Below are 26913 nucleotides of genomic sequence, written 5' to 3'. Positions count from 1 at the left end.
GCATGTCAGGCTCTGGGATGCTACAGCAGATGCAGGATCTATGGGCTGAACCAGGGAGATGGTGGGGTTTCTCTTCCTCTTCTCGGCAGGTTTGAACCAGCCAGCTCCACATCTCAACTAAATGTGAGTGCCTTAGTAATTTCTTAATGGAAGGCCTCAGGTTTCCTCCTTTGCAATAGTTTTGTAGCTTTGCTTCTCCAAAGCATGAAGAAATCAGGTAGATTTTCTTTTCTTTGTGTATTGAAGTAAAATTGAGGGCTTTAAAACTGTTCCCTGGCCAGCTTGATAACTGTGTACTTCTTTGAGGGTCACCCAGTCCCTCGGGTATAGTGGTCCACTCACCAACCAGTAATGAATTTGGGGTAAAAATTAAGGAATCAAGCAGACGCTGACTAGAGGAAAAAAAACAACAACTTGGGGATGATATAATTTGCTAGTTTATTTATGAGATAGCCTAAATCCTGACAATAGTAAATCATTTTGAATTTGATTGAATTCATGCAGCAAAAAACCAAGTTATACAAAGTTAATGATCAATTACTAAGAGTAAATTAGCAGAAATTATAGCCAAGTCTCATATATGAACCAGAAGTTTTCTAAAGAACGGAGGTACTGGTGCTGAGCCAGAGTTTTTGGTTTTTAAGGACTGAGTAGTTTTTTGCTCGTGCTTATGATTGTGGAGTGATGATATTCCCTGAGCAATTGAGGAAGTATCATGTGAATGTACCCTCTCTTCGGTTATGTAGCTAGCCAGGAATTTCCCAATTTGATGTTTAGAGCCCACCAGGCAGGCATGTCACAATGTACTAACTTTTCTCTCCACTCCTCCCTCAATGTCCCCAGCACTTTGGAAACCTATTGGGGTAGAACTCGGGGGGGTGTGGCTTCCCACAGTGTGGGGGTTTGTGTGTGGGCGTGCTGGCTGCATGCGTGTTAGTGAGCGGGTTGTGCGGTGAAGATGATGCTGGATGGAGCCTGGTGGGATCTGGCCATCACTGATTCTGTTCTGTTTCTGTTCTAGCCCTTGCCTGCATCTAGCCATGGGGGATATGAAGACTCCAGACTTTGACGACCTTCTGGCCGCCTTTGACATCCCAGACCCCACCAGCCTTGATGCCAAGGAGGCCATCCAGACCCCCAGTGAGGAGAATGAAAGCCCCCTCAAACCCCCAGGCTTGTGTGTGGATGAGAACGTGTCCTTGTCTCACTCAGGCTCAGCCTCGGATGTGCCAGCTGTGAGTGTCATTGTCAAGAACACCAGCCGCCAGGAGTCGTTTGAGTCAGAGAAAGACCACATCGCCCCCAGCCTCCTGCACAATGGGTTCCGGGGCTCCGACCTGCCTGCAGACCCCCACAGTCTAGGCCATAACTGCGGGAAGTTTGACTCCACGTTCATGAATGGAGACAGTACCAGGGGTTTCCCTGGCAAGTTGGAGTCCTCCAAGTCAGAGCCGTTACCAACTTTTAACCAGTTCAGTCCGATCTCCAGCCCAGAGCCCGAGGATGCCATCAAAGACAATGGGTTTGGGATGAAACCCAAGCACTCTGACAGTTACTTCCCGCCCCCTCCTGGGTGTGGGTCTGTGGGGGGCCCTGTCCTGGAGGCTCTCACGAAGTTTCCAGTGCCAGAGCTGCATATGTTTGATCACTTTTGTAAGAAAGAACCCAAGCCTGAGCCCCTGCCCCTTGGCAGTCCGCAGGAGCACGAGCGAGGCGGGCAGAAAGCATTGGAGGTGCACAAGGAGCTGGATGCCAGTCGATTCTTCGGGGACACCCTGGACTTCAGTAGCCATCCCGGCAACAGTATTGGAGAGCCCAAGGGACTGGCCTCAGAGCTCGGCACCGGCTCAGCGGTGCCCCCTAGGCAGCGCCTCAAGCCAGCTCATTCCAAGCTGTCCTCCTGTGTTGCGGCCTTGGTGGCCCTGCAGGCTAAACGAGTGGCCAGTGTCGCCAAGGAGGATCAGCCCAGCCACACGAAGGATCCCTCAGGGCCTGTGAAGGAGGGCTCCAAAGGCAGCCCCAAGATGCCCAAGTCACCAAAGAGTCCCCGGAGCCCCCTGGAGGCCACCCGAAAGAGCATCAAGCCCTCTGACAGCCCTCGGAGCATCTGCAGTGACAGCAGCAGCAAGGGCTCCCCCTCTGTGGCTGCCAGCTCCCCGCCAGCAATCCCCAAAGTCAGGATCAAAACCATTAAGACGTCTTCAGGGGAAATCAAGCGGACGGTCACAAGGATCCTTCCAGACCCTGACGACCCCAGTAAGTCCCCTGTTGGCTCGCCGTTAGGAAGCACCACCGCCGAGGCCCTGAGCGAGGCGCAAGAGGACGAGGCCACCACCCTGTCTGGAGTGGAGCACTTTGCTGAAGTGGGCGCACATCCCGGGAGCCCCCAGAGTGACCGAAAAGGGGAGGAGTGCACGGTGAAAGCCAGTGAGCCTTCACCTTCTTGCTACAGCTCAGGGGCCCGGGGCCCAAAGGGCACCGCCTTGGGCACGCAGGCGGGCAGAAAGCCGCAGCAGAGCCCGGCGCCGCCAGCCTCCACCCCTGCCCCTGCCAACCTCCTACCCAAGGCCGTGCACCTGGCCAACCTGAACCTGGTCCCCCACAGTGTGGCCGCATCAGTGACGGCCAAGTCCTCCGCGCAGAGGCGGAGTCAGCCTCAGCCCACGCAGATGTCAGTGCCCCTGGTCCACCAGGTGAAGAAGGCCGCCCCGCTGGTCGTGGAGGTCTTCAACAAGGTCCTCCACAGCTCCAACCCCGTGCCCCTCTACGCGCCCAACCTCAGCCCGCCTGCGGATAGCAGGATCCACGTGCCGGCCAGTGGCTACTGCTGCTTGGAGTGCGGGGACGCGTTCGCCTTAGAGAAGAGCCTGAGCCAGCACTACGGCCGGCGGAGCGTCCACATTGAGGTGCTGTGTACGCTGTGCTCCCAGACGCTGCTCTTCTTCAACAAGTGCAGCCTGCTCCGGCACGCCCGCGACCACAAGAGCAAGGGGCTCGTCATGCAGTGCTCTCAGCTGCTTGTGAAACCCATCTCTGCGGACCAGATGTTCGTGTCCACCCCCGTGAACTCCACAGCACCAGCCGCCACGGCGCCCCCCTCCCCCTCCCAGCCTGGCCAGGCTTCCAGCAATGCCAGCACCCCACTCCCTGCCTTGCCGCTCTACCCGGACCCCGTGAGGCTCATCCGGCACAGTATCAAGTGCCTGGAGTGTCACAAGCAGATGCGAGACTACATGGCGATGGCCGCACACTTCCAGAGGACAACTGAGGAGACCGAGGGGCTGGTGAGCAGGACCATCTCCCATCTCTGGGGCGGTTGTCAGGCCCCGGGTTCACGCAGTCCCGTACCTGGGCTCATTGATCTAGGGCGGTGGGGGCATTGGAAGAGCCCTGGGAGAGGAACCTGCCTTGCTGGCTAGCCACTCACCCAGATGTGTGGTGCTTGGGATTTCCTGAGAAAGCGTCCTGCCCGCAGCTGAGGGGAGGCCCTGATGGTCTAAGGTGTGTATCTGTGAACACTCCACTCGCACTCCAGTGGCTGAGGGCCTGTTGCCTGGCCAGGGCTAGGTCTCTGCTGGATGGCCCCCTGGTCTCTGGCCACTGTCAGTGTAGTCCTTGCATGTGCCCTGAGAACTCGGGGCCAGTGGTAGGTGTGTCACTGCCTGGTGCCTCAGGCTGTATGTCTGAGAACCATATCTTCACCAGGTTGTTGCACCCCCAGTGGACATAGCTGCTTTCTGCAGAATCCCTTTGGGGAAGCCGTAGCAGGGCCAGTAGGAGGATGGATGTGGAAGGAAGGAGAGTAGACTGCCATGTGGGCCCCTGGCAAAGGCTTCAGGGCCTCCTCCTCTCATCTCTGTCCTTATCTCTCTGTCCGATTCCTGGTTATGCTTGATGAGACCTTGATGTGTGTGTGCACATGATGAGATCCTAATGAGTGTGTGTGTGTGTGTCTTAAGGCACTCATTCTGAAAGCACCCTTTGGCACCCCGTGTGTCAGTGGTGTCCATATCAGCAAGGTCATCTGCAGAAGCAGGCCTCCCGAAGGCTCTCATCTTCCTTCTCCAGGTGACTCTCTTCATGGCTTAGCCATGCCCACCCCCTCACCAAGCCTCCTTAAGCCGGGGCCACAGTGGCCCATGCACCTGTTGGTGTATTGATGAGCTCTGCATTTGTCTTCTGAGCGGCCCCTATGTGCCAGGAGGCTCTGTGTTGAGAGCAGGGATGCCCATGGGAGGAAGACCACGGCTCCTTCAGGAAGTCAGGATGGCTCATCAAGGGCAGGGCTCCCCACCCATACTGCTGGAGTGTGCAGCAGGTTAAGACTGGGGTTAAAACACGCTTGTGAACAGTTGTGTAGAGTTCCTTGGAGGGACTGACTCATCGTGGTTCCAGGCATAGGGAAGGTGCCTGTGCTATGGATATGACGTTTGAGTTGGCTCTTAGAGGGTGAGTTTGGAGGAGGGGGAGGGACAGGTATGGAAAGTGCAGAGTGGCGGAGGAACAGGGAGTGGTTAGGTGTGAGGGGGTCCAGCCTTGGAGGTCCAGGGCTAGAGGCCAGAGGTGGAGTTCAGTGGGCAGCCCCCAGGAGGGGCCCGCACAGTGCCACAAGTCTGTTGAGGCTCATCTTGACCTTTTCAGTTTCAGTTTGCATTTCTTTCCTGGTAAGTCAGGTGGAGTGTGGGCCCCACAGGCCATTTCCTCTGGGGCTGTACCAGCATGGTTGCCTTGGACAGGAGTGGGTCTTCTGGGTCCCGTGGTCAGAACCTTTGCCAGTGGAGGTCTGATGCCCAGGCCCATGGTTGCTTTCCCCCCACACTGTTATTCACCCACCCTTTAAAATCTGAGCAGGCTGAAGTCCGGGTGTATGATCCCAGGCTGGCACCCTTCTTGTCCTGAATCTTCCCTGTGTCATTCCCTTCTAGTGGGAGCTGCACAAGAGGGGTCCCTGAGCCCCGGGCTGGGCTCCACTCTAGGGGAGGGACTTCAGGGCAGCGTGCTCTGGGCCTTTGACTTCTTCCCCGGAGTCTGAACCCCTCCCTCTGCAGTGGCTGGAGGGGTCCTCCCTTACATTCCAGGCCTCTTTGTTGGGCGGATGTCAAACAGGTTACTTCTTATTTTAAAGCTTTTGTTTAACTATAACGTTATTATCACAGCTAACCAAAGTAGTAACAACTCCTTAATATTGTCTTAATACAAGTCTGTATTCAAGTTTTCCCTTTGGGTCAAAATTGTCTTTTTACAGCTGAGCTTATTATGAATCATGAGCCAAATGTGGACCACGTGTTGTGTTTATTTGTTCCAGCTTTTAAATATTTCTCAATCTAGAGCAGTACCTCTTCCTACTCCACCCAACAACTACACCGCCCCCTCCCCCCATTTTTCACATCATCACTTTATTGAAGAAACTGGGTCATGTATCCTAAGAATTTTCCAGGACTGTTCTGGGTTTGACTGATTGCTTCCTGAGGCTTTTTCAGGATAATTTTGAGTTCGGCTGATTGCTTCCCCAGACAATAAAATTTGTTCTTCTATACCCAATATTTTATCTGTAGACTAGAAGTTGGCAGTGACGACTTGATTAGATTCAGGTTCAGTCTTGAGGAGTGGGAGTACTGTGTTCTTCATAATTCTTTACTTCAGGGAGGCCCAGAGTTCTTGGTTGTCTCAGTTTTAACGATGCTAAACTTCATCAGTGAGTTTAGGCTAGTGATGTTCCGATCCTTTTCCTAGAAAGTTCCCTATCTTTTTACCGTTAATAATTACTGCTTGAGTCAGTGATTTTATTAGGAGTTGTGCGAGGGTGTGGTAAATTTTATTATTCTCATTTATCAGCTGGAATTCCGTGTAAAATATCTTCCTCTCTTCCTTTGAGGGCTGTTAGGTTACCCTGCAATGTAGTTTATGTTGGAAAATTGGATAAATTTGTTTCCCTCAGTTAATAGTTTCCACAGTAGTGAATGGATGTCCCAGCAATCCTAAATGGTGTTTTAAGAGTCCCTCCTCTAATAGTTTTAAAAGTTGTGATAAAATACACATAACATAAAGTTTTAAGTGTACAGTTTAGTAGAGTTAAGAACGTTCACATTGTTGTGCAATCAATTTCCAGAACTCTTGGTCTTGCAAAACTGAAACTCTAAACCCATTCAATACCCTATTCTCCCCACTCCTTCCCCCTGGTAACCACCATGCTACCTTCTGTTTCTATGAATTTGACTAGAATAATCAAATTTGTAGAAAATGGAATCATACAGTGTTTGTCTTTTTCTGAAGGACTCATTTCATTTAGTATAATATCTTTAAGATTCATACATGTTCCAGCATTTGACAAATTTCCTTTTTTTTTTCCAGACTGAATAATATTCTGTTGTTGTGTATACCACCTTTTGTTCATCCATTCATTCATTAATGGACACTGTGTTGCCTCTAGTTGTATTATGAATAATGCTGCTGTGAACATGGTATGTGCATATGTGCTAAGTCGATTCAATCATGTCTGACTCTTTACAATGCTAGGGAATGTAGCCCCCCAGGCTCCTCTGTCCATGGGATTCTCCAGGCAAGAATACCGGAGTGAGTTGCCATGCCCTCCTCCAGGGGATCTTCCTGACCCAGGGATTGAACCCGCATCTTTCAGGTCTCCTGCATTGGCAGATGGTTTCTTTACCACTAGTGCACCTGGGAAGACCAAACATGCTATCCAAATATCTTTTCAGTTATTCTTTTGTGTGATCAAATATTTGATTTTATTGAATTATAGTTGCTGTACAAAAAGGTTATACTCCATTTATAGTTACTGTAAAATATTGGCTATATTTCCTGTGCTATACAATATCAATTCCTTTGAGTATATATCCAGAAGTGGAATTGCTGGATCATATGGTAATTCTATTTAAAATTTTTCAGGGAACCCCCATACTGTTTTTCCCTACAGGGACTGTATTATTTTACATTCCCACCAATAGTGCATCTATTGTGTGTTTTTTTTCATCATAGCCACCCTAATCGGTATGAGGTGACCTCCTCTATTAATTAGTGTTAGTGTTATAATAAGCTCATTGGTTTCTATATATTTATTACATTTATATGTTCAATCATTCTTGTTTTTTCTTTTCCACTATGGTTTATTACAGGATATTGAATATAATTCCCTGTAGTATACAGTAGGGCCTTGTTGTTTATCCTTTCTCTTTATATAATAGTTTGCATCTGCTAATCTCAGACTCCCAAGGCATCCCTCCCTCACCCCTTCTCCCCTTTGGCAACCACAAACCTATTCTCTGTGTCTGTGAGTCTGTTTCTGTTTTGTAAATAAAGTTCATTTGTATCATATTTTAGATTCCACATATAAGTGATACCATATGATATTTGTCTCTTTCTGACTTACTTCATTTAGTCTGATAATCTGTAGGCCCATCCATATTGCAGCAAATGGCATTGTTTCATTTTCTATGGCTGAGTAGTATTTCTGTGTGTGTGTGTGTGTGTGTGTGTGTGTGTGTGTGTGTGTGTGTGTGTGTGTGTGCGTGTACACATACATACCACATCTTCTTTACCCCATTCTTCTTTGACCCCATTCATCTGTCTGGGGACATATAGTTGCTTCCATGTCCTGTCTATTGTAAATAGTGCTGCTATGAGCATTGGAGTGCATGTATCTTTTTTAATTACAAGCTTTTCCTGTTATATGCCCAGGAGTGGTAATTGCTGGATCAAATGGTAACTTTATTTTTAAATTTTTGAGGAACCTCCATACTGTTTTTCATAGTGGCTGCACCAATTTACATTCCCACCAACAGTATAGGAGAGTGCCATTTTTTCCACATCCTCTCCAACATTTGTTATTTGTAGACTTTTTAATGATGGCCCTTCTGGCTGGTGTGTGATGGTATCTTGTAGTTACAATTTGCATTTTTCTAATTATTAGTGTTGTTGAGCATCTTGTTGTGCCTGTCGGCCACCTGTATGTCTTCTTTGGAGAAATGTTTATTTAGATCTTCTGCCTGTTTTTTGATTGGGTTTTTTTGTTGTTGTTGTCGTTATTGAGTTGTATGAGCTGTTTATATATCTTAAAAATTAAGCCCTTGTTGGTTGCACTGTTTGCAAATATTTTCTCCCAGCCCATATGTTGTCTTTGTTTTGTTTATGGTTTCTATTGCTGTGCGAAAGCTTGCGAGTTTGATTAGGTCCTATTTGTTTATTTTTGCTTTTATTTCTATTGCCATAGGAGACTGACTTAAGAAAACATCGGTATAATTTATGTCAGAGAATGTTTTGCCTATGTTCTCTTCTAGGAATTATTGTCTCATATTTAAGACTTTAAGCCATTTTGAGTTTATTTTTGTGTGTAGTGTGAGGGCGTGTCCTAACCTCATTGATTTACATGCAGCTGGCCAACTTTACCCACTTGGCTTGCTGAAGAGACTGTCTTTTTTCCATTGTATAGTCTCGCCTCATTTGTCAAAGATTAATTGGCTGTAGATGTGTGGATTTATTTCCAGGCTCTCTGTTCTGTTCCATTGATCCACGTGTCTGTTTCTCTACCAGTACCACACTGTTCCGATTACTCTAGCGTAGTAGTATTGTCTAAAGTCTGGAGGGTTAAACCTCCTGCTTTGTTCCTTTTCCTCAGGGTTGCTTTGGCAATTCTGAGTTTTTATGGTGCCATATGAATTTTAGGATTATTTGCTTCAGTTGTGTGAAAAATGTCCTGATAAGGATTGCATCAAATCTGTAGATTGCTTTGGGTAGTATGATCATTTTAACAATATTAATTCTTCCAATCCAAGAACATGGCATGTCTTTCCATTTCTTTGAATCATCTTCACTTTCCTTTATCAATGTTTATAGTTCTCAGCATGTAAGTCTCCTTCACCATCTTGGTCCGATTTAGTCCTAAGTTTTGTTTTGTTTTTGATGTGATTTTGGAAGGGATTTTTGTCTGAGTATTGCTTCCTCCACTTTCTTGTCATTTCCATTTGCATGAAATGTCTTTTTTCCATCCCCCTACTTTCAATCTTGGTGTGCCCTTCACTCAGAAGTGGGTCTCTTGTAGACAGCATATTGTAGGCTCTTGTTTTTTTTTAATCCATTCTCATGTATTTTGATTGCAGCATTTAGTCCATTGACATTTAAGGCAATTATTGATTGATATGTATTTATTACCACTTTAAACCTTTGTTTTCCAGTTGATTTTGTTTCTTCTTTGTTCCTTTCTTTTGTTTTTCCTTTTGTGGTTTGATGATTTTCTTCTGTGTTGTGCGTGTGTCCTTTTGTTTTTTGTCAGTCTATTGTATGTCTTGATTTGTGACTCACTCTTCTCGATGCTCAATTACCCCATTTTGGTCAGTGGGGGTCCTGTCAGGCTGGCTGTGTTCCTGTGTTCCTTTCGCATGAATTCATTAAACCTTGAGACGCTTCCCTACTTTGAGCCCCAGCAAGCTTTGGGCGCACTTCTTGTGCTAAACCTAGAATCAGTCAATTTTTCAAGAGGCCATGATTTTTTTTTTTTTTTAGTGAGAAATGATATTTAGAGGCTACATTCTGGGCACCAGATATGCTTATTCTGCTGAATATGTTTCTAGGCCTTTTCAGTGGCCAGAGCTAAGAAATACAAAGTTTTAAAATAAGGAAAGAGAGATCTCGAGTTTATACTGGTACTGAAATGTAAGATTATACTTAAAAAAATTTTTTTTTAATCTTATTATTTTTGGCTGTGCTGGGTCTTTGTTGCAGCACGGGCTTTTCACTAGTTGCAGTGAGTGGGGGCATCTCACTGCAGCGGCTTCTCTTGCCGTGGAGCACAGGTTTGAGGGCTCCGGTAGTTGTGGTTCCCAGGCTCTAGAGCACAAGCCCAGCAGTTATGGTGCATGGACTCAGTTGCTCTGTGGCGTGTGGGATCTTCCCACATCAGGGATCAAATCTGTCTCTCCTGCACTGGCAGACAGATTCTTGACTACTAAGCCACCAGGGGAGGCCAAGATTATACTTTTTATGTAACTGATTTTATACTGAAAATCTTGGTTCCTAAAATTTTCCTACTATTCACACACACATACATACATATACACATAAATACACACAGATTTCAAATTGTCAAGATCAGTATTAATTCTAACCTTAGGACACCACAGAAAGTTGAGGGTGTATTTGCAGTTAGTTCTTCATGTCCTTAGAATATATCATATTAAGGATGTATAAGTCAAAATACTGTGCTGTAAAAGTCACAGAGAATAATTTTTTTTTACCAACTCAGTGGCCTGTGTGATTTCATCTGTGTTCTTATCCCCTCTCCCTCAGTGAATTATTTTTAAACAAATCCCAGCATTATAATATCTATTGCAGTATATAAATCTAAAAGATAAAGTTTTTTCCTTAAAAAAGCCCCATAGATATAATATCATCACACCTCAAAATTAATAATAATTCCTTATTATCAAATCTTAAGATCAAGTGTCAAATGTCTCAGTATCGTCATCATTAAGTTAGGGTTAAAATATCCAGTTGTCTCTTTTCTTTTTACACTTGGCTTGCTCAGATCAGGATCCAAATAAGGGCTATCCGTTGCAGTTGTTGAAAATTTCTTTTAAGTCTCTTTTAATCTGTAAATTCCTCTTCTCTCAATCTTTTTCTTTTTTGCCTTGGCATTTCTTTTGTTGAAAAAGCTGGCTTGTTTGTGCTGTAAGGGCCCTACATTCTGGATACCACTGCTTAAAACAGATCTTTTCCTGGCTTCCCTAACAGCTTATCAGTCTGAGCACTCCTGAGTCCAGGTCAGTGGCTCCCTTGTTACTAAGAGGGGCCTCTCCAGACATAGGCCCCTGCTCAGTCTCTCGCTCTCCCCTCTGGGCTTCTGGAGTGTCCCTGTTCAAGAGCTTCTGTGAGTCGGCATGGAGGACTTGTCAGCCTCTGGTTCTCTCCTGGGTCTGAGAACAAGGAAGCCGCTACCTGTTCTGTGCTTCTCTGTGGATGGATGTGGGTAGTTGTGGCTCCAGGCACTGCTCCCCCTACCCCAGAGTTGGCAGACAGGCTGAGCATACGGAAACTCGGTCTGCATGGAGGCTTCTGAGTGTTAACCAGGGGGGCTCAGGTCTGCTCTGGGAGTCTCTGAGCCAGCTTACCGAAAGTGTTGAGTCGGAACCTGCTGAGCCAGGGCAGAGGCCCTGGTAGGCCTGGCAGTGTAGCAAGATTTTAGAATGCAAGAAGTGCCTTGGGCCTCCGGAAAGGAAAAGCTGGTCCTCTGCTGAGCCAGGGGAGAGCAGGATCACAGTCCGATGTGTAGGACTGATCTTGGGGAAAATAGGGTCAGGTCTGCCTTTGAGTAATAAGGTGAGAGGCAAAGCTAGCGTGGGCATCAGTGTCATCACTGCATGAGGCCTGGGGGTGTCACCAGTGTCCTAGGAGAGTTGGGAGAGAGAACGGTTGGTGGTGGTGGCCCTTCTGACCAGCATCCTAGGAAAGCCAGGCAGCCCTGGTTGAGAGCTCCTGGCCTGTGGCTCCCGCCTGAACTGCTCTCTCCATGTTCTTTCCTAGACCTGCCAGGTGTGCCAGATGCTGCTGCCCAACCAGTGCAGCTTCTGCGCCCACCAGCGGATCCACGCCCACAAGTCCCCCTACTGTTGTCCGGAGTGTGGGGCCCTCTGCCGCTCTGCCTACTTCCAGACCCACGTAAAGGAGAACTGCCTGCACTATGCCCGCAAGGTGGGCTACAGGTGGGTGTTGTCCTGGGCTTGCCCAGTGGCTGCTGCTTTTTCTGGACCATAACTCATTTCAGACTGGAATTTTGGGAGTTCCCTGGTGGTCTAGTGGTTACGATTGTGTACTTCCGTTGCTGTGGCTCGGGTTCAATCCCCAGCTGGGGAACTGAGATCCCATAAGCCACATATTTTGGCATAGCCAAACTATAAGAAGAATTTTGAGTTTGGGTCTTATGAGCCCTGGGCTCCAGCTTAATAAGACAAGAATGTTGATTGGTATGTGGACAGACATTTTTACTTTGTAGGGAACCAAAAAGGCAAGGAGAAGAACAAGGAGTTAAAAAGTTAAACATTGGGGGGGAAAAAAAGCTTTGGGATCTCCCTGGCCATTCAGTGGTTAAGACTCTGAGCTTCTACTTCAGGGGGTGCAGGTTTGATCCCTGGTTGGGGAACTAAGATCCCACATGCTGTGAGCGGTGTGGTGCGGCCAAAAGATGAAAAAGAGAAAAGCTTTAAAGAGGAACGTATTGGGGAGATTAGGCTATACCTAACATTCACTTTGTCAGTTTGATTTTTAAAGGCATATAAATTTGCTCAGAAAGTTATCATGCTTGGCATATGAATTTTAAAGTACTATTTCAATAATAAATTTGCAAATTTTGGTACTTTCAGATGTTCTCAATTTTTGAACAAACGGCAAGCTGCCAAAGTCAAAGGACTCGTATCTTTGTGTTGATTAATTTTTGTCAGTTTGTGAGAAGTAAGTCCTGAGAATGGAAAAAATGATCAGCTTCATGGTAAAACCAAGAAAATTCTATTTTAAACTGATCTGTCTCTGTGGTGGTAAACGAATATAAGCAAGAAGTCATTTTCAGAAAAAAGATCAAAATGAGGGTGAACGCTCCTTCTAAAACTCATTGATATGTAATTTTACATTGACCCAATCAGATCTCCTTTACTGGTTTACTTGCTTGGGAGTTTCTACATCTTATGTTTTTTGATCATTTTTGCTTCAGAAATTTAATTTTGCCCAAATTTATTAAGGTTTTCTTCTCTTTGGTATTAAATTTTGTTTTAGTTCATATAATGGGCTTCCCAGATGGCCCAATGGTAAAGAATACACCTGCCAATGCAGGTGACGCAAGAGACACGGGTTCAGTCCTTGGGTCAGGAGGATCCCCTGGAGAAGGGAATGGTAACCTACTCCAGTATTCTTGCCTGGGGAAACCCATTTTCCCTTGCCTGAGAAACTGCCAGGGGAGACTGGTGGCCTATTGTCCATGGGGTTGCAAAGAGTCGGACATGACTGAGCAACTGAGCACGGTTCATTTAATAAACTTTTTTTGAATTCTTACTGTTGTCTTTAGCCTTGTGCCAAACACTCAAGACACAAAGATGGTTAAAACCCATCTCCTGTGCTCAAGGGGGCTTCAATCTGATGGCTTACAAACATGCACGCAGGTACTTATGATTCAGAGTGGTTAAGTCCTATATTTGAAGAATGGTCAGGAAAGCTTCATAGAGAAGATAGGAGGAGGTTTTTAGGTAGAAGAAAGGAGGCGAGCCTATCTGGCAAGAGCAAAGGCAAGGGTGCCAGCGCACACAGAAAACTCTTAGGAAGGATAAACATGGTGTAGGTCACGATGAACTGGAGGAAGGGTGAGCATTGAGACAAGGGAGTTGGTAGGGGCCAGACCACGCAAGACCTTGTATTCCTTGGCAGGCATCTGGACTTTTTCCTGGGGATAGTGAGGAGCAATGGAAAGATTTGCAGCAGGGGAGTGATCCAGCCAGATCTGTGTTTTAGAAAGATCATTCTGGAAAGCTGATATGTGTATTAGAGGTGAGAGACTAGAGACTGGTCGTGTGACAATTCCGATGAGACACTGAGGGATCCAGCTAAGGCGTGGCTGTGAGGATAGAGAGAAGGAAAACCTGAGAGAGATTTAGAAAGTAGAAGCATTAGGGCTTGATGATGGCTTATATACCAGGGTGAGGGATGAGGAGTGGTTAGTGATCACTTCCAGGTTTCTCTCTTGGGATAACCATTTCCGAATGTAGACTAATTTCTTTTATGTGTTAGAGAGAATGGAGATACTAACATATATGGGAAGAAAACAACCCAGAGATGGGGTTATACAGAGCCCTTGCCACCATGTTGCAAATTGCTTGGCAGCATTCTAGGCTACGTTTTAAAACTGAACACCTGTATGAGTGTTTTTTGCAGTATTCATAACACTTGAAAATACCTTTCTAATTTTAACTTAAGTATATGCTGCTTGTTTCAAGATCAGATTGAATCCAATAGCAATCAATACTTTAATTTTTGTACTTGAATTTAAAAAAAAATATATTGATTTATTTGGCTGCATTGTGGGTTTAGTTGCCCCGTAGCATGTAGAATCTTCCCTGCCCAGGGATCAAACCCGTGTCCCTTGCATTGGAAGGCAGATTCTTAACCACTGTACCACCAAGGAAGTCCCTGTATTTGAATCTTGAATCCAAGAAATTTTCAGTAATGCAGATGGATTAATAGTGTTTTTTTGTACTTTAATTAAATATTTTACCTTCTTCTGTAAGAGTAAAAAGCAATGCAATGTCTCAAAAGTAGTTTATCAAGCCTTTTTGTAAGAAAGGTCAGACAAAATGATGCAGCTAGGATTACTGAAGATATGACATTAATGTTTTCAGTGATCTGTGGCTGAACTCAGAAAATATGCACACTGACATAGTATTCGTTGTACTTAAGATCTTCAGCCACTAATGTATTTTTTGTAACAGCTTTCATTCAGATGTAATTCATGTACCATCCTATTTACCCATTTAAAGTGTCCTATTCGGTGTTTTACTATATTCACAAAGTTTTACAATCAGTCACAATGATCGATTTTAGAGTATTTTCATCACCCATAAAGAAAGAAACTCTATATTTGTAGTCCTTCCATTCCAAGCAAACAACTTTCTGTCTCATAGATGTGCTTCCTTTGGATGTTTCATTTAGATGGAATCATATAATATATAGTTTTAGCTTAATAGTTTCAAGGTTCATCCATATTGTAACAAATAATGGTTGTTCACTCCTTTTTTGGGTTTTATGAATAATGCTGCTAATGAACATTCATGTACAAGTTATTATGTAACAATGTCTTCAGTCCTTTTGGATATATAGCTGGGAGTAAAATAGCTGAGTCAAATTGAGGAACTGCCACATTGTCTTTCAAAGTAGCTATACCATATTTGTATTCCGACCAGGGGTGGATGAGAGTTTTGACTTCTTTACATCGCTGCCAATATTTGTTACTGTCTGACTTTTGATTATAGTTACTGTGGGTGTAAAGTGATATCTCATTATAGTTTTGATTTGTATTTCCCTGGTGGATAATGATGTCAAGCATATCTTCATAAATTTATTGGCCATTTGTATATTTTCTTTGGAGAAATATCTATGCAGATCCTTTCCCCATTTAAATATTGTGTTATTTGTCTTTTTGTTGTTGAACTGTAAGTGTTCTTTATATATTCAGGTTACAAATCTCTTGTCAGATATATGATTTGCAAGTATTTTCTCCCATTCTCTGAATATTAATAATTTTTAGTAAATGCTAAGAGTACCTATGTTCCATTTCAATGAGCTCTACTATAGAGTTTAATATTAATATTTTTATTTATTTTAAAATTGTATCTTTTGGCTGTGCTGGATCTTTGTTGCTTTGCATAGGCTTTCTCTACTTCGATGGCTTCTCTTGTTGCAGAGCACAGGCTCTACGTGCATGGGCTTCAGTAGTTGTGGCACATGGGCTTAGTTGCTCTGTGGCAGGTGGAATCTTCTCAGAACAGAAGTGGAACCCATGTCACCTACACTGGCAGACAGATTCTTATCCACTGGGCCACCAGGGAAGTCCCGACAATGTAATATTTGTAGGATTTTGTAAATTATTCTGCTCTTTGTTGATAATTTGGAGAGTGACCAATGATGTCATAAGGAAGTAAGTTTAGACTATTTAATAATATGTTATTTACTTATTATTTGTGATTATTGACAAAGCTAAATATTTTACTGCTCTTTATCTTTTCTAGGTGAAAGTCACTCAGTCATGTCCAACTCTTTGCAACCCCATGGACTATACAGTCCATGGAATTTTCCAGGCCAGAATACTGGAGTATGTAGGCTTTCCCTTCTCCAGGGGATCTTTCCAACCCAGGGATTGAACACAGGTCTCTTGCATTGCAGGCAGATTCTTTACCAGCTGAGCCACCAGGAAAGCCCTATCTTTTCTAAAGCTTTATATATTTGACAGCATATGGTTTTATAATTTTCTGTTTTCTCTTAAAAAAACAGTTGGTAAAGAGTTGTGTCATGGGGTTAAATTTCTTTTCTACACAGCTTTTCATTAGTTTGCAAACCCTGTTTGATTCAGTCCTTCACTGAGACCACTTGGCATGTGTTCTTTTATCCCTTTATGTTCTTACTTTCCATGAGGTTTCTTCCAAGAATGTCTGCTGGGTAAATAGAATGGATTTTCACTTGTACTTATATTGCTCCTGTAGGAGTTTGGTCAAACTGCACAAATAAAACCACTTAGATTCTTTTCACATGTCAGGTGTATTTGGCTACTTTGAATGAATTTGGAAATGTGTGGATTTTTTTCTCCCCTCATAATTACTTGTGGTGTGGATATGCTTCTGTGTGCTAGGAGCTGGTCACTATTTTGTTTGGCAGGAGAGAAAAGAAAATATAATTTAAGTGTAAGTAGTTTGTATGGAAGCTCTAACACATACACGTTTAGTAATGAATGCTCGTTGGCCTTAGTTGGGAACAGGCTTTGGATCCTGTGCACTTTTCCTCATTGCTGAATAAGTTTGTGAAAGGTGATTTTGTCTCCCCCTCTCCCCCTGCCCTGCCCTGCCCTAAACACACACAAAAGGATGAAAAGCATAAAGGATTGGTCAGGATTCTGTGATGAGTCATGTGGATTGCAAAAATGGGCTAATATATTGAAATGAATGCTAATATTTGGAGTCAAAGAATTCTTAAGTGAAGACATGTCCTTTCTTTCAGTAAAGTGACACCCTCTCTTCTAGATTACCGGGATGCCAAGGTTACAGGAGCAAGCAATATTGCAACAAACAAAAAATAACAGTTTCCTCCAGAGCTGGGAGCAGGGAGGGTGTTCTCTCATGTAGGGAGACCTGTCTATGTTTGCAGGCAGGAAGAAAGACTGAACACGTGAGAGAATCTAGGAACCCAAAGAGACGCAGGTTAGCTCAGAGGAACATCATTTTCTGATGTTGAAGAAAGGAAACACAGTATTTACAGAGAGATATTTTGAAGTTGAAAGAAGAGTTCCACATGACCTCAATTTGGGAGAAATGGTTTAAGACAGTTCCTACGTTATAAAAATGATATAGTCACTAAACAAAACTCAGAAAGTACAAATCAGTAGGGGAAAAGAGAAATAAAAATGTTATCCATAGTCCCACCAAGGAGAACTTAGAACACTGATGAGCTGCAGAGTCCAGAATGGTATCAGGCACATGTGCCTATTGAGAGCTTGAAGTGTAGCCAGGGCAACTGGCCATTTTATTTTACTGATTGAAATTTAAATAATCACATGGACAGTGCCCTATGAAACACTTTGTCATCACAGCAAGTTCCACAGTGCTGCTCCAGGGCACTTCTTGGGCTTTGAGGGCTGTTTGTTTTAATGTGGTTGTCATGGTGAGTGTAGCACCTCCTCGGTGTACATTTTATTAAGTGAATATCCCTGCCTATTCCGCGCCTGTGTGTGGGGAGGCACAGGCTTTCTGCAGTCTCCTTCTAAAACTCGCCCTGGACTCCTGCAGTTGGATCACACTTAAATGGGTGCTATTAATGTCATTTTTGAACCATACTCTCCTTTCTCCACTCCCACCAATTCCTCTTGGTTAGGCTCAATAAAGTTTTTGGCTTGCAGAAGAATATTCTCTGGCCCGTGAGGGGAGGGCTTTCTTTCCCCTTCTCGACCAGGAGGGTCTTGGGCTTGGGAGGCCCTGGGTGACTGCATTGTGCCTGGCGGCAGCAAGCAGACTTTCAAGACTAAATGCATAAGGGAGGGGTGGGTCCCTGAGATGGCTCCCTTCTTGTCCTTCATTCCTCCTCTTCTGACACCACTTCTTGGTCTGACATACCTGTTTCCCCGGCCCCAACTCTGTCATCCAGGTGCATCCACTGTGGGGTTGTCCACTTGACCTTGGCCTTGCTGAAAAGCCACATCCAGGAGCGGCACTGCCAGGTTTTCCACAAATGTGCGTTCTGCCCCATGGCCTTCAAGACTGCCAGTAGCACCGCGGACCACAGTGCCACCCAGCATCCCACCCAGCCCCACAGACCCTCCCAGTGAGTGTGGCTCTGGGGCCCGCAGGCCTGTGGGAGCGGAGCGGATTAGCCTGGGGCCCTACGGGAGATGTTGGATGGACTGGGAAGCCCGGGCTAGTGGCAGAGAGTGGCTAGAAGCCGGGAGTGCTTCAGAGATGTCTGCGACCGGGGAGTGTCCACGTTGGCTCAGAGTATTGCTTTTCCCAACCTGAGCCTGCTTTAGAGAGGTCACACGTGGGGTGGAGGGGCCTGTGGTTCTGCCGGCTGGGCCTTGGTCGCCTCACGCCCTGGGGCTTGTCGTGGCAGGCTCATTTATAAGTGCTCCTGCGAAATGGTCTTCAACAAGAAGAGGCACATCCAGCAGCACTTTTACCAGAACGCCAGCATGGCGCAGGTGGGCGTCTTCAAGTGCCCTGAGTGCCCGCTCCTGTTCCTGCAGAAGCCGGAGCTGATGCAGCATGTCAAGGTGGGGTGCCTTGGGGAGGGGGCTGGGGAGATGGACACATCCTCAGGCCGGGTGCCTGGCTCTGCGTCCCCCGCCCTCAACCAGTCAGTAATTGTTCCCTCTGTCCCCAGAGCACCCATGGTGTGCCGCGCAATGTGGACGAGCTGTCCAGCCTCCAGTCCTCAGCAGACTCGTCTTTAAACCGCCCTGGCCCTCGAGTGCCTGCTGAGCCGCCAGCCCCCAGTGTGACTGCTCGGGGCAATGCCCTGCCCTCCAGCCGCTGGGGCAGGCCTGAGGCCCACCGCAGGGCTGAGGCCAGGCCCCGGCTGAGGAACACCGGCTGGACTTGCCAGGAGTGCCAGGAGTGGGTTCCAGATCGGGAGAGCTACGTGTCCCACATGAAAAAGAGCCATGGTCGGGTAAGTGCAGCACGTGCAGGTCCATCTGTCCTATGAAGTCAGAGCCCCCGCCACGGCATGACCCCCTGTGGTTCCTGGTGCCATGGGCATGGTGGGCGGTGCAGATCCTGAGTTCTTGGGGCATCCTCCTTTCTGCCTGCCTCCTCTGAGAAGAAAGATGCACCCAGAACTGTCTTAGGGTTTTGACACCTTGCATCCTGTGGTCCCCATAGACGTTGAAGCGGTACCCGTGTCGGCAGTGTGAACAGTCCTTTCACACCCCCAACAGCCTGCGCAAACACATCCGTAACAACCATGACACAGTGAAGAAAGTCTACACTTGTGGGTGAGTCCCTGGAGGTGGGAGCCAAGAGGCTAAAATTCATCCAGACTGCTGTGGTACCCCTGGGGCTTTTCTCAGCTGTGAGATCAGGGCTCAGAGGCAAGAGACAAGCAAGTTTCTGCTGGGAAGTGCTGTGGCTAGGTCAGAAAGGGGTGTTCCAGAGCCTAGTGGCTCTGGAGGCCCCCCCCCCCCCAACTCCCTAAGCCCAGGCCGCCGTGCCCAGCGGTGGTGGAGAGCCCTGAGGTTGGAGAGGAATGGGTGCGATGTGAGCAGCTGCCCTGTCAGCCATGAGACTTCAGCGCCATCTCTCCAAGCTTTCGGACAGAACAGGCTGCTCTGTCAGGCTGACTGCTGGGCCCGCACTTGGGTCTCTGAACACTGACACCAGAGAGAAGAGAGTCAGGTCACAGCTTAGGGCCAGTACAGATACTCTGACTTCCTGTCATCTTCTGCCTTGGCTGGCTTGTATTGGCTGGATTTCCCAGTGCCGCCCTGCCAGCCCGAGGACCACCCTGCTTACCCCAGACCGTCTCCCCCTGGAGCCAGAGGCAGCTTCACCTCAGCCTGCCTGCCCGGCCCCCCGGACCCTGGGGCCAGCCATCTTAATGGCCGCTCTGGCTGCGCTTCTGCAGGTATTGCACAGAGGAGAGCCCCAGCTTTCCTCGGCCCTCCCTCCTGGAGAGCCACATCAGCCTTATGCACGGTATCAGAAATCCTGATTTGAGCCAGACGTCCAAAGCCAGACCTTCGGGTGGACATTCCCCTCAGGTGAGTGCGGGGCCCCTGCCCGCTGGAGCAGCTTGCCTGTTGAGGCTGGAGCTGGAGGGGCGCTGGGCAGGTTATCAGAGCCCACATGTCCTTGTGGCCGGGGAGCAGCCAGCAGTGACAGCAACCTCCATGCTGGTCACTCTCTAGCCTTGTGTGACCTGCCTGGGGACCGCACACAAAGAAAGGAACAGAGATCCACGAGGCAGCCAAGTGACCTTTTCTTATTGCCATTTCCCTGTCACTGCGACCCCTCCCTTGGTGTGTCCTGTGCCCTATGGACACTGGATTGCTTCCCACGTACCTCCTGCCTCTGCCCCTCTGCAGTCCTAGGAGGTGGGGTGGGTAGGCCTGACCGTTGGGAGAGGATGCAACACTTCACTGAGTCACACCCCCATCCCCACCCCCACCCCACCCCCTAGTTTCAGAGGAGCCAGACCGAGACGCCCACTACCCTGGACCCTCTGACCTCACCCCTGTTTCATGCCCTGTACCCATTTCTGGTCAGCTTCTGGGGAAGCCTCGTGTCCTTCTTCCCAATGGGCTCCCCCCACTCCATGGTGGGGGCAGCTCCTCATAGGGGCAGGCATGTCTGGGAAACCCAGAGAGCTGCCTGGCTTTTCATGGGGCTCTTTACTGGCTATTTGGAGAAGGGCCCTGGTCTGCAAAGGCCCTTTCACACACAGCAGGTACGTCAACTGATGTTTCGGCAACAACTGTCTATGATTAAGATGCACACCCTCTCTTTTCTGCAAATGCGTACACCCTTTGATCTAGCAGTTCCACTTCTGAGATTTATCTGTCAGATAGCTTTGGCCCAGGGGATAAAGAAATCTGTCAATATATGTTGTTAAGTGAGAAAAAGCAGGGTGAAGAAAAGTGTGCATACAATGCTGTCATCTTGTAAAAGGTGGTGGTTGTGTTTCTGTGCATGACTGGAACATCTTTCGGCGGTACCTCAGAACCCCAGTGTTGTCTGGGGAGCCGGGGAGGGGGGACTTCATCTCTTCTGTACCCTTCCCACGTCTTTGGAATGTTGTGCTACATGGATGTGTCCATTAAAACAAGCAAAAGAAGCAAACCAAACTTAGACCAGAACTTAGGTCTGGGGTGAGCCCGGCCTGGGTGATGATTCTGCAAGTCCTCAGGCTGCGTTGCCCATGCTGCGGGCTCATGTCCTGGGCTCCCAGGCTCACGTCGTTTCTCCTTCAGGTGAACCATCTGAAAAGACCAGTCAGTGGAGTGGGGGCCGCTCCTGACACCAGCAATGGCACTCCAGTCTCTTCCACCAAAAGGCACAAGTCGCTTTTCCAGTGTGCAAAATGTAGCTTTGCCACGGACTCGGGGCTGGAGTTCCAGAGCCACATACCTCAGCACCAGAAGGACAGCTCCACAGCCCAGTGTCTCCTCTGTGGCCTGTGCTACACCTCTGCCGGCTCCCTCAGCCGCCACCTCTTCATCGTCCACAAGGTGAGAGACCAGGAGGAGGAAGAGGCGGAGGCGGCAGAGCCAGAGGAGGGCTCTGGGGAGGAGGTGCCCATGGAGACCAGGGAGAACGGACTGGAAGAAAGTGCCGAGGAGCCTCTGGTGGGCGACTCCGAGACGGGGAGATCACTGGGCCTGGCCCAGGATGAGGACGGGGCCCAAGACGCTCCCAGTCGACCACAGACCTCTCAGGATCGGGACAGCCACACACCGTCCCCGCAGGTGTGACCGGAGGCCCTGCGGTGCGTGGTCGGGGTGGCGCCGTGGCGTCCTCCGCCTGCTGTGTGGACAGTGGGAAAGAACAGGCCCCGCCTGGCGTGAGTGTGTCTGGCTGTGTCCTGGAGCAGTGTCTGCCCTGAGCTGCGGGGGGCTGGGTGGCCCCCAGCCCTGGGAGATGCGGGGTCGCCCAGGACCCTCACAGCTCCGAATCTGCTTCTGTTATTTATGGCTTTGTGCTGCTTCTTGGTACCCCAACTCTCGTCTGTGTTCTTCCAACCCCGACGCTGTCACCTCTGCTCAAGGCCCTTCAGCAGCTGTGCTCTTCTGGGAGGTCCCCTTTCTCTGCCTTCAGCATGGGCCTCCCTGCAGCAGCTTGCTTCACAATACCAGAGCCTGAGACAGGGGAGGAGGGCGCTGGCATGGCCCCCCTCTCGGAGAGTTCGCCCAGCCTGGCTTGCAGAGGGCTCTCGGTCACCATGCCCTTCCTCTCTGTCTTCTCTGATTCCTTCCCTGCAAACAGTCCTGAGGATTCATTGTCGCACGGGCTCATCTTGTCTGTGTGGGCGGGAAAAGCTTCTGTTTGGAAGCCGGGCGCAGAGAGGCAGGACCCCTCCTTCCCCCACTGCCCCCTCGAAGGAGCTGTGCGTCCTTGTTCTGCTGCTGTTCTGCCTTTCCTGATGAGCGGGGTTCGAGGCACACAGACATGGGGATATTTGTACTCTTGCTCCTGTGCCATTAGAGAGGCCGCTGCCCCGGCAGCCAGCCCCTCCTCCTCTTGGCTACACTCATGTTGCTCAGACTATATTTCAAATAAAAGAAAACCTTCTTACCATGCAGGTAGGCTCTTGTATTCCTGTTCAGGTGAGCCTGGCCCTACCTTCCTCCTCCTCAGACTTCCCTCACTGGCCCATCTCTGAGGGAGAATGGTATTTCCTGCTGTCCAAGAAGGAAGGTCCTCTCTAGATTCTGCAGCTGGTTAGGAAACCAGGAGCTCAGGGCTTCTGAAGGGGTGAAGGGAGGGTCATAATGCCAGTCAGGAGTCACCTCCGAGTCCCCCCTGCAACACTGAGCTAGTGGCATTGGCTTTTAGGGCCTACTGACATTTTGCTGGGCACCTCTATCTTTCCTACAAATGGTTCTCTTCTACTAAGAGAGCCCTTTACTGGTGGGAGAGGGGAAAGGAGAGAAAAGAGGAATTTTTGCTTTTTCTACACTGTTTAAGAGGCTGTGGTATTGTCACTGTTGCAGGGAACTCAGGTGTGGCAGAATGGGGACTGGACATGGGAGGTTGGGCTGTCTTTTCATTGATGGCAGGGCTAGGACCTGGCCAGCACAAGGAGCTGGCCATATGGAGGTGCCCTCTGACTTCTGCTCTGAGTGGCTGCTGCAGCCCTGCCTGGGTTGGATTTGGGGCTGGGCCTGGCAGGCTCCAGTGCAGCACCAGGAGGTGGGTGCTGATGGCATTCTTAGTGGCAATCTTTCAAGGAGGGCATCGAATATCAATTATAAATTAATAAGGCATATAAATACACCTGACCTTTTCACAATTGGGAAAAAAAATTTCTTCCTCTAGCAAATGCCAAATTTCTAGTGGAAATGTTAAAGGCATTGGGAAAGGTTAATGCTTTTTCAGTTTCAGAGAAACAGTATTTTTCAGTGTTTCCCAGGCCTGCCAAGGCCACCATGTCCCTGCTTCCCAAGCAGGCAGTGAGGTCCAAGCAGGCCTGATTCCAGCTGCGTGCAGGGCCAGAGCCGGCCCCCACTCAGTTGTCAGCCCCTCCTGATTCCAGTCTCAGGGTGCCCGCCCTGCACCCAGGGCTGTTCGCAGGAACACATTACAGAAGAGATTGGTAGAAGTGTTGGAAATGGATGGCCGAGCTGCTTCCCGCTCAGAGACCATGCTAGCTGGACCCTGGGTAGAGGAGGCGGTGAAATCACAGGATTTTACTTGTCCTGACCTCAGCTCTGTCTCCTTCCTGGGGGTGGCGTGGAGTGGAAAGAATGTGGAGCCACTCAACAAGAAACCTGGGTCACAGCCTGGCTTTTACCCTCAACCAGTTCTTGACAAACCCCTTAACTTCACCACCCCCTTCCCTCAAGATAGGCCTGGTATTTCCCACCCGACTCAGTTCACAGGCTGCTGTGAGTTGATAAGCCAGGAAGCGTTTTCTAGTTTATGAAACACTGTTGATGTCTGGGATTCTTGACCTGACTTTAGGCTTGGATGGGGGGAGTGCACCTCACCTGCTGTTCAGATTTAGATGCTGATGGTCAGTTCTCCACTGTTCAGTAACAGCGGTAATTAACAGCACTGTAAACCCTGCTCGTGGGCCCAACATCTTGCTAAAAACACTCTCCAGTGGTTTTCCCTTTGTCCTCAGCATTATCTCACAGTGATCCTCTCCATTTTACAGAGAAGGAAACCGAGGCTCAGAGAGCTTAAATAACTTGCTGGACGACCTTGTAAGTCAAGCCAATCTGGTTCTAAAGTCCACTGTGTCAACTGCTGTGTTGCCTTAGTGACTCGGCTACCCTGGCTGGCAGCCAGCTTATCACCGGTTTGCAGCCGTCCAGACACCTGCTTTCCTACCTCTTCTGCAGTTGGGATGCCCACTGAGTACCAGGTTCTCTTTGGAGTCAGTCTGTGCCTCTTCACCCCAAGGAGGGCACATTTGCTTGTGGCATTCTACAGCACATGCAGTGTCCCTGTGACCTCATTCTCATTGGGATTTACCTTGCCATTTGAAGATCACCATTTTGGGGGGAGCTATTCCAGAAAAGGTGGCTCAACCCTCACAGGGATCATGGTTCCCTCAGGGTCCAGTATCTTTTGATCTTTTTTTCAAAGGTGTCTTTAAAGAGTTCTGTTGCTATCATTTGTTATCATCAGAAAATGCTTGCTGTAACAAGCACTTAGCTGCTGGAGTGCATGCTGCCCAAGTTAAACAGATAAGATTCCCACCTGTGTAGAAACTACAATTTAATACACTCTGAGGCCTGACCAATGACTAGTATTTATTTTCCAACTGCTTTATCTGTAAAATGATATGTCAAATTACTATAATCTGATTGGTGTAGAGATTTCTTCTTGTAACTTATGTAAACAGTCTGGCTTTTGAAAACAGCTGTGGTTCAGCAAGTTCAACCCACTTTGCCTTCTGCGAGGCTGAACACCCCACCCTACCCCTGCCTACCCTGGTCATCACTGTATATTCAGCTCTGGGTACACATCCTTTTACTTGCTTTTAATTTTTTTCTTTTTCATTTTTTGAAGAAAACACACATACATGGTAAGACATCCAAACAACACAAAAGAGGATACAATGAAAAGTAAGCTGCTCAATGGAGGTCAGCCTTTGGTTCCATAGCCCCCTCTCCAGAATTAATCACTGTTTCTACATCTTATGTATCTTTCTGAGTAATTCTATGCATTTACAAGCTTTTAAAATATGTGTATTTATATATCTATTTTTTAATACAAATGATAGCATTCTCTACAGAAGTGTTCTGAAGCTTGCTTTTTTTCCATTTATATCATGGAAATTGTTCCAGATTCATCCAGTGGGGTCAGCCTAATTCTTTGAAAGCTCCTAGGACAGTTCCTTGTATACAGCAGTGGTTTAAAGAGTGTTTGAGTGAATTAATGCATGCCTATGTGGAAGAATCTGATTCATTTGGTAGCTGTCAATACACAGTTCTCTCAGGGCCTGATATGAGACAGAATCTTCCAGATTCTGGAACATTTCTCCCTGTCTTTTCCAGGGGATCCAGGTCCAAAGCCTGACCTTTTCCACCAACAACTGCCACAGCAGTCTTAGAGACTGGGAGCCTTCGGTCCTTCTGAAGGAAAGAGCAGACTAAGACTCAAGTCCCAGTGTAGGTTTTTTTTTTTTTGAGATCTCTATTTCAAATGCCTTTTTCTCAGGGGACTTCCCTAGTGGTCCAGTGGTTAGGGCTCTGTGCTTCCACTGCAGGGGGCATGGGTCCAATCCCTGGTTGGGGAACTAAGACCCCACAAACCCTGCGACGTGGCCAAAGTAAAATTTAAAAAAGGCTTTTTCTTATTGGGAAATGATATAGCATTACTAGAGAAAATAAAAACCATGCATATTTATAATCTGTCTTTGCAGTTGTTTTCTTTTTTGCATATCATTTTCCAATCCTTGTGCATTTCATAGCTGAGTTTATGATATAATTATGGTAATAACAGTGGTTAACATCAAACTACATGACAGACATCACTCTCACATTCATTCTTCTATTTAGCCTATTTAACAGTCTTGTGAGATAAATACTGTTATTCCTTTTGGAGGGGAGTGGTTGACCCTGAGGTCATGGAATTAGTAAGGGGCAGAGCTGAGATTCACTAGGTGTGACTAGCGCTGCACTGTCTCTGATTTTGTACCCTACTTTTTTCTACTTAATGTTATGTCTGGACATTTTCCATGTTTCTACATAGCCTTGAGAATAAACTCACTGCCAATGTGATAGAATGAAGAAATCCAGTAACTAGAAGTGAAGAGCCCTAGGTTCCGATCTGAATTCTACAGCTTATTTGATCTCTCTTTTCTTGCCCTCAGTTCGGGCATCTGTCAAATTGGGAGATGGGGAGTTTTAAATTCCTGGGGATCTAAAATTGAACCTAGTTAGATTTTATCTCCTTGATCCTGTATGTGCTGTGCTTAGTTGCTCAGCTGTGTCCAACTCTTTGTGGCCCCATGGACTGTACCCCGCTAGGCTCCTCTGTCCATGGGATTTCCCAGGCAAGAATACTGGAGTGGGTTGCCATTTCTCACTCCAGGGAATCTTCCTGACCCGGGAATTGAACCTGCATCTTCTATGTCTCCTGCATTGGTGGGTGAGTTCTTTACCATTTGAGCAACCAGGGAAGTCCCTAAGAAGCCCAAGAAGATTTTATCTTCTTGATCCTGTATGTATTTATATAGAAGGGACTTAACTAAAGGCAAGACCTCTTGTTGAATTTCTTCTTTTGTTTAATTGTTTTATTTATTTATTGACTTTTGGCCTAGATATATACAAAAATGAAAGACCCCTCCCACTGACCCCCACAAGGCAATATCACTTTTATTTGCATTTATTTATATTTCAATTTGCATCAGATTTCTGCTTTTTCAGTTAGAGTTCTAGTTTTTTTGAGAAAATGTTTCATTTGGCTTTTGTCAAGCCTTTCCAAGTCTGAACTGCTT

The 26913-nt window shown here is 47.3% G+C and overlaps 1 protein-coding gene across 6 annotated transcripts in view; it reads left to right on the top strand.

The window, feature by feature from the left end:
• Window positions 1-25823, top strand: part of ZNF592 (zinc finger protein 592) — a 49931-nt gene extending 24108 nt beyond the window's left edge. For 4 of the 6 annotated variants that reach the window (XM_081546926.1, XM_081546925.1, XM_081546927.1 and 1 more), the window contains 8 exons: window positions 1022-3284; window positions 11533-11711; window positions 17896-18072; window positions 18358-18517; window positions 18628-18915; window positions 19128-19240; window positions 19870-20005; window positions 21215-22542. In XM_081546926.1, the coding sequence (XP_081403052.1) occupies window positions 1041-3284; window positions 11533-11711; window positions 17896-18072; window positions 18358-18517; window positions 18628-18915; window positions 19128-19240; window positions 19870-20005; window positions 21215-21715 (3798 nt within the window). In that variant the 5' untranslated portion in view covers window positions 1022-1040 and the 3' untranslated portion in view covers window positions 21716-22542. Of the gene's footprint in view, window positions 1-1021; window positions 3285-11532; window positions 11712-17895; window positions 18073-18357; window positions 18518-18627; window positions 18916-19127; window positions 19241-19869; window positions 20006-21214; window positions 22543-24120 lie in introns of those variants that run through there. The other 2 variants (XM_081546929.1, XM_081546928.1) reach the window with 1 other exon arrangement.
• The last annotated feature ends 1090 nt before the right edge of the window (window positions 25824-26913 follow it).

This window comes from Giraffa tippelskirchi, chromosome 12 (assembly GCF_054371585.1).
Source record: "Giraffa tippelskirchi isolate mGirTip1 chromosome 12, T2T-mGirTip1v1.2.pri, whole genome shotgun sequence".
In the NCBI taxonomy this organism is placed as follows: Eukaryota; Metazoa; Chordata; class Mammalia; order Artiodactyla; family Giraffidae; genus Giraffa; species Giraffa tippelskirchi.
This window is presented reverse-complemented; position numbering and strand designations above follow the sequence as displayed.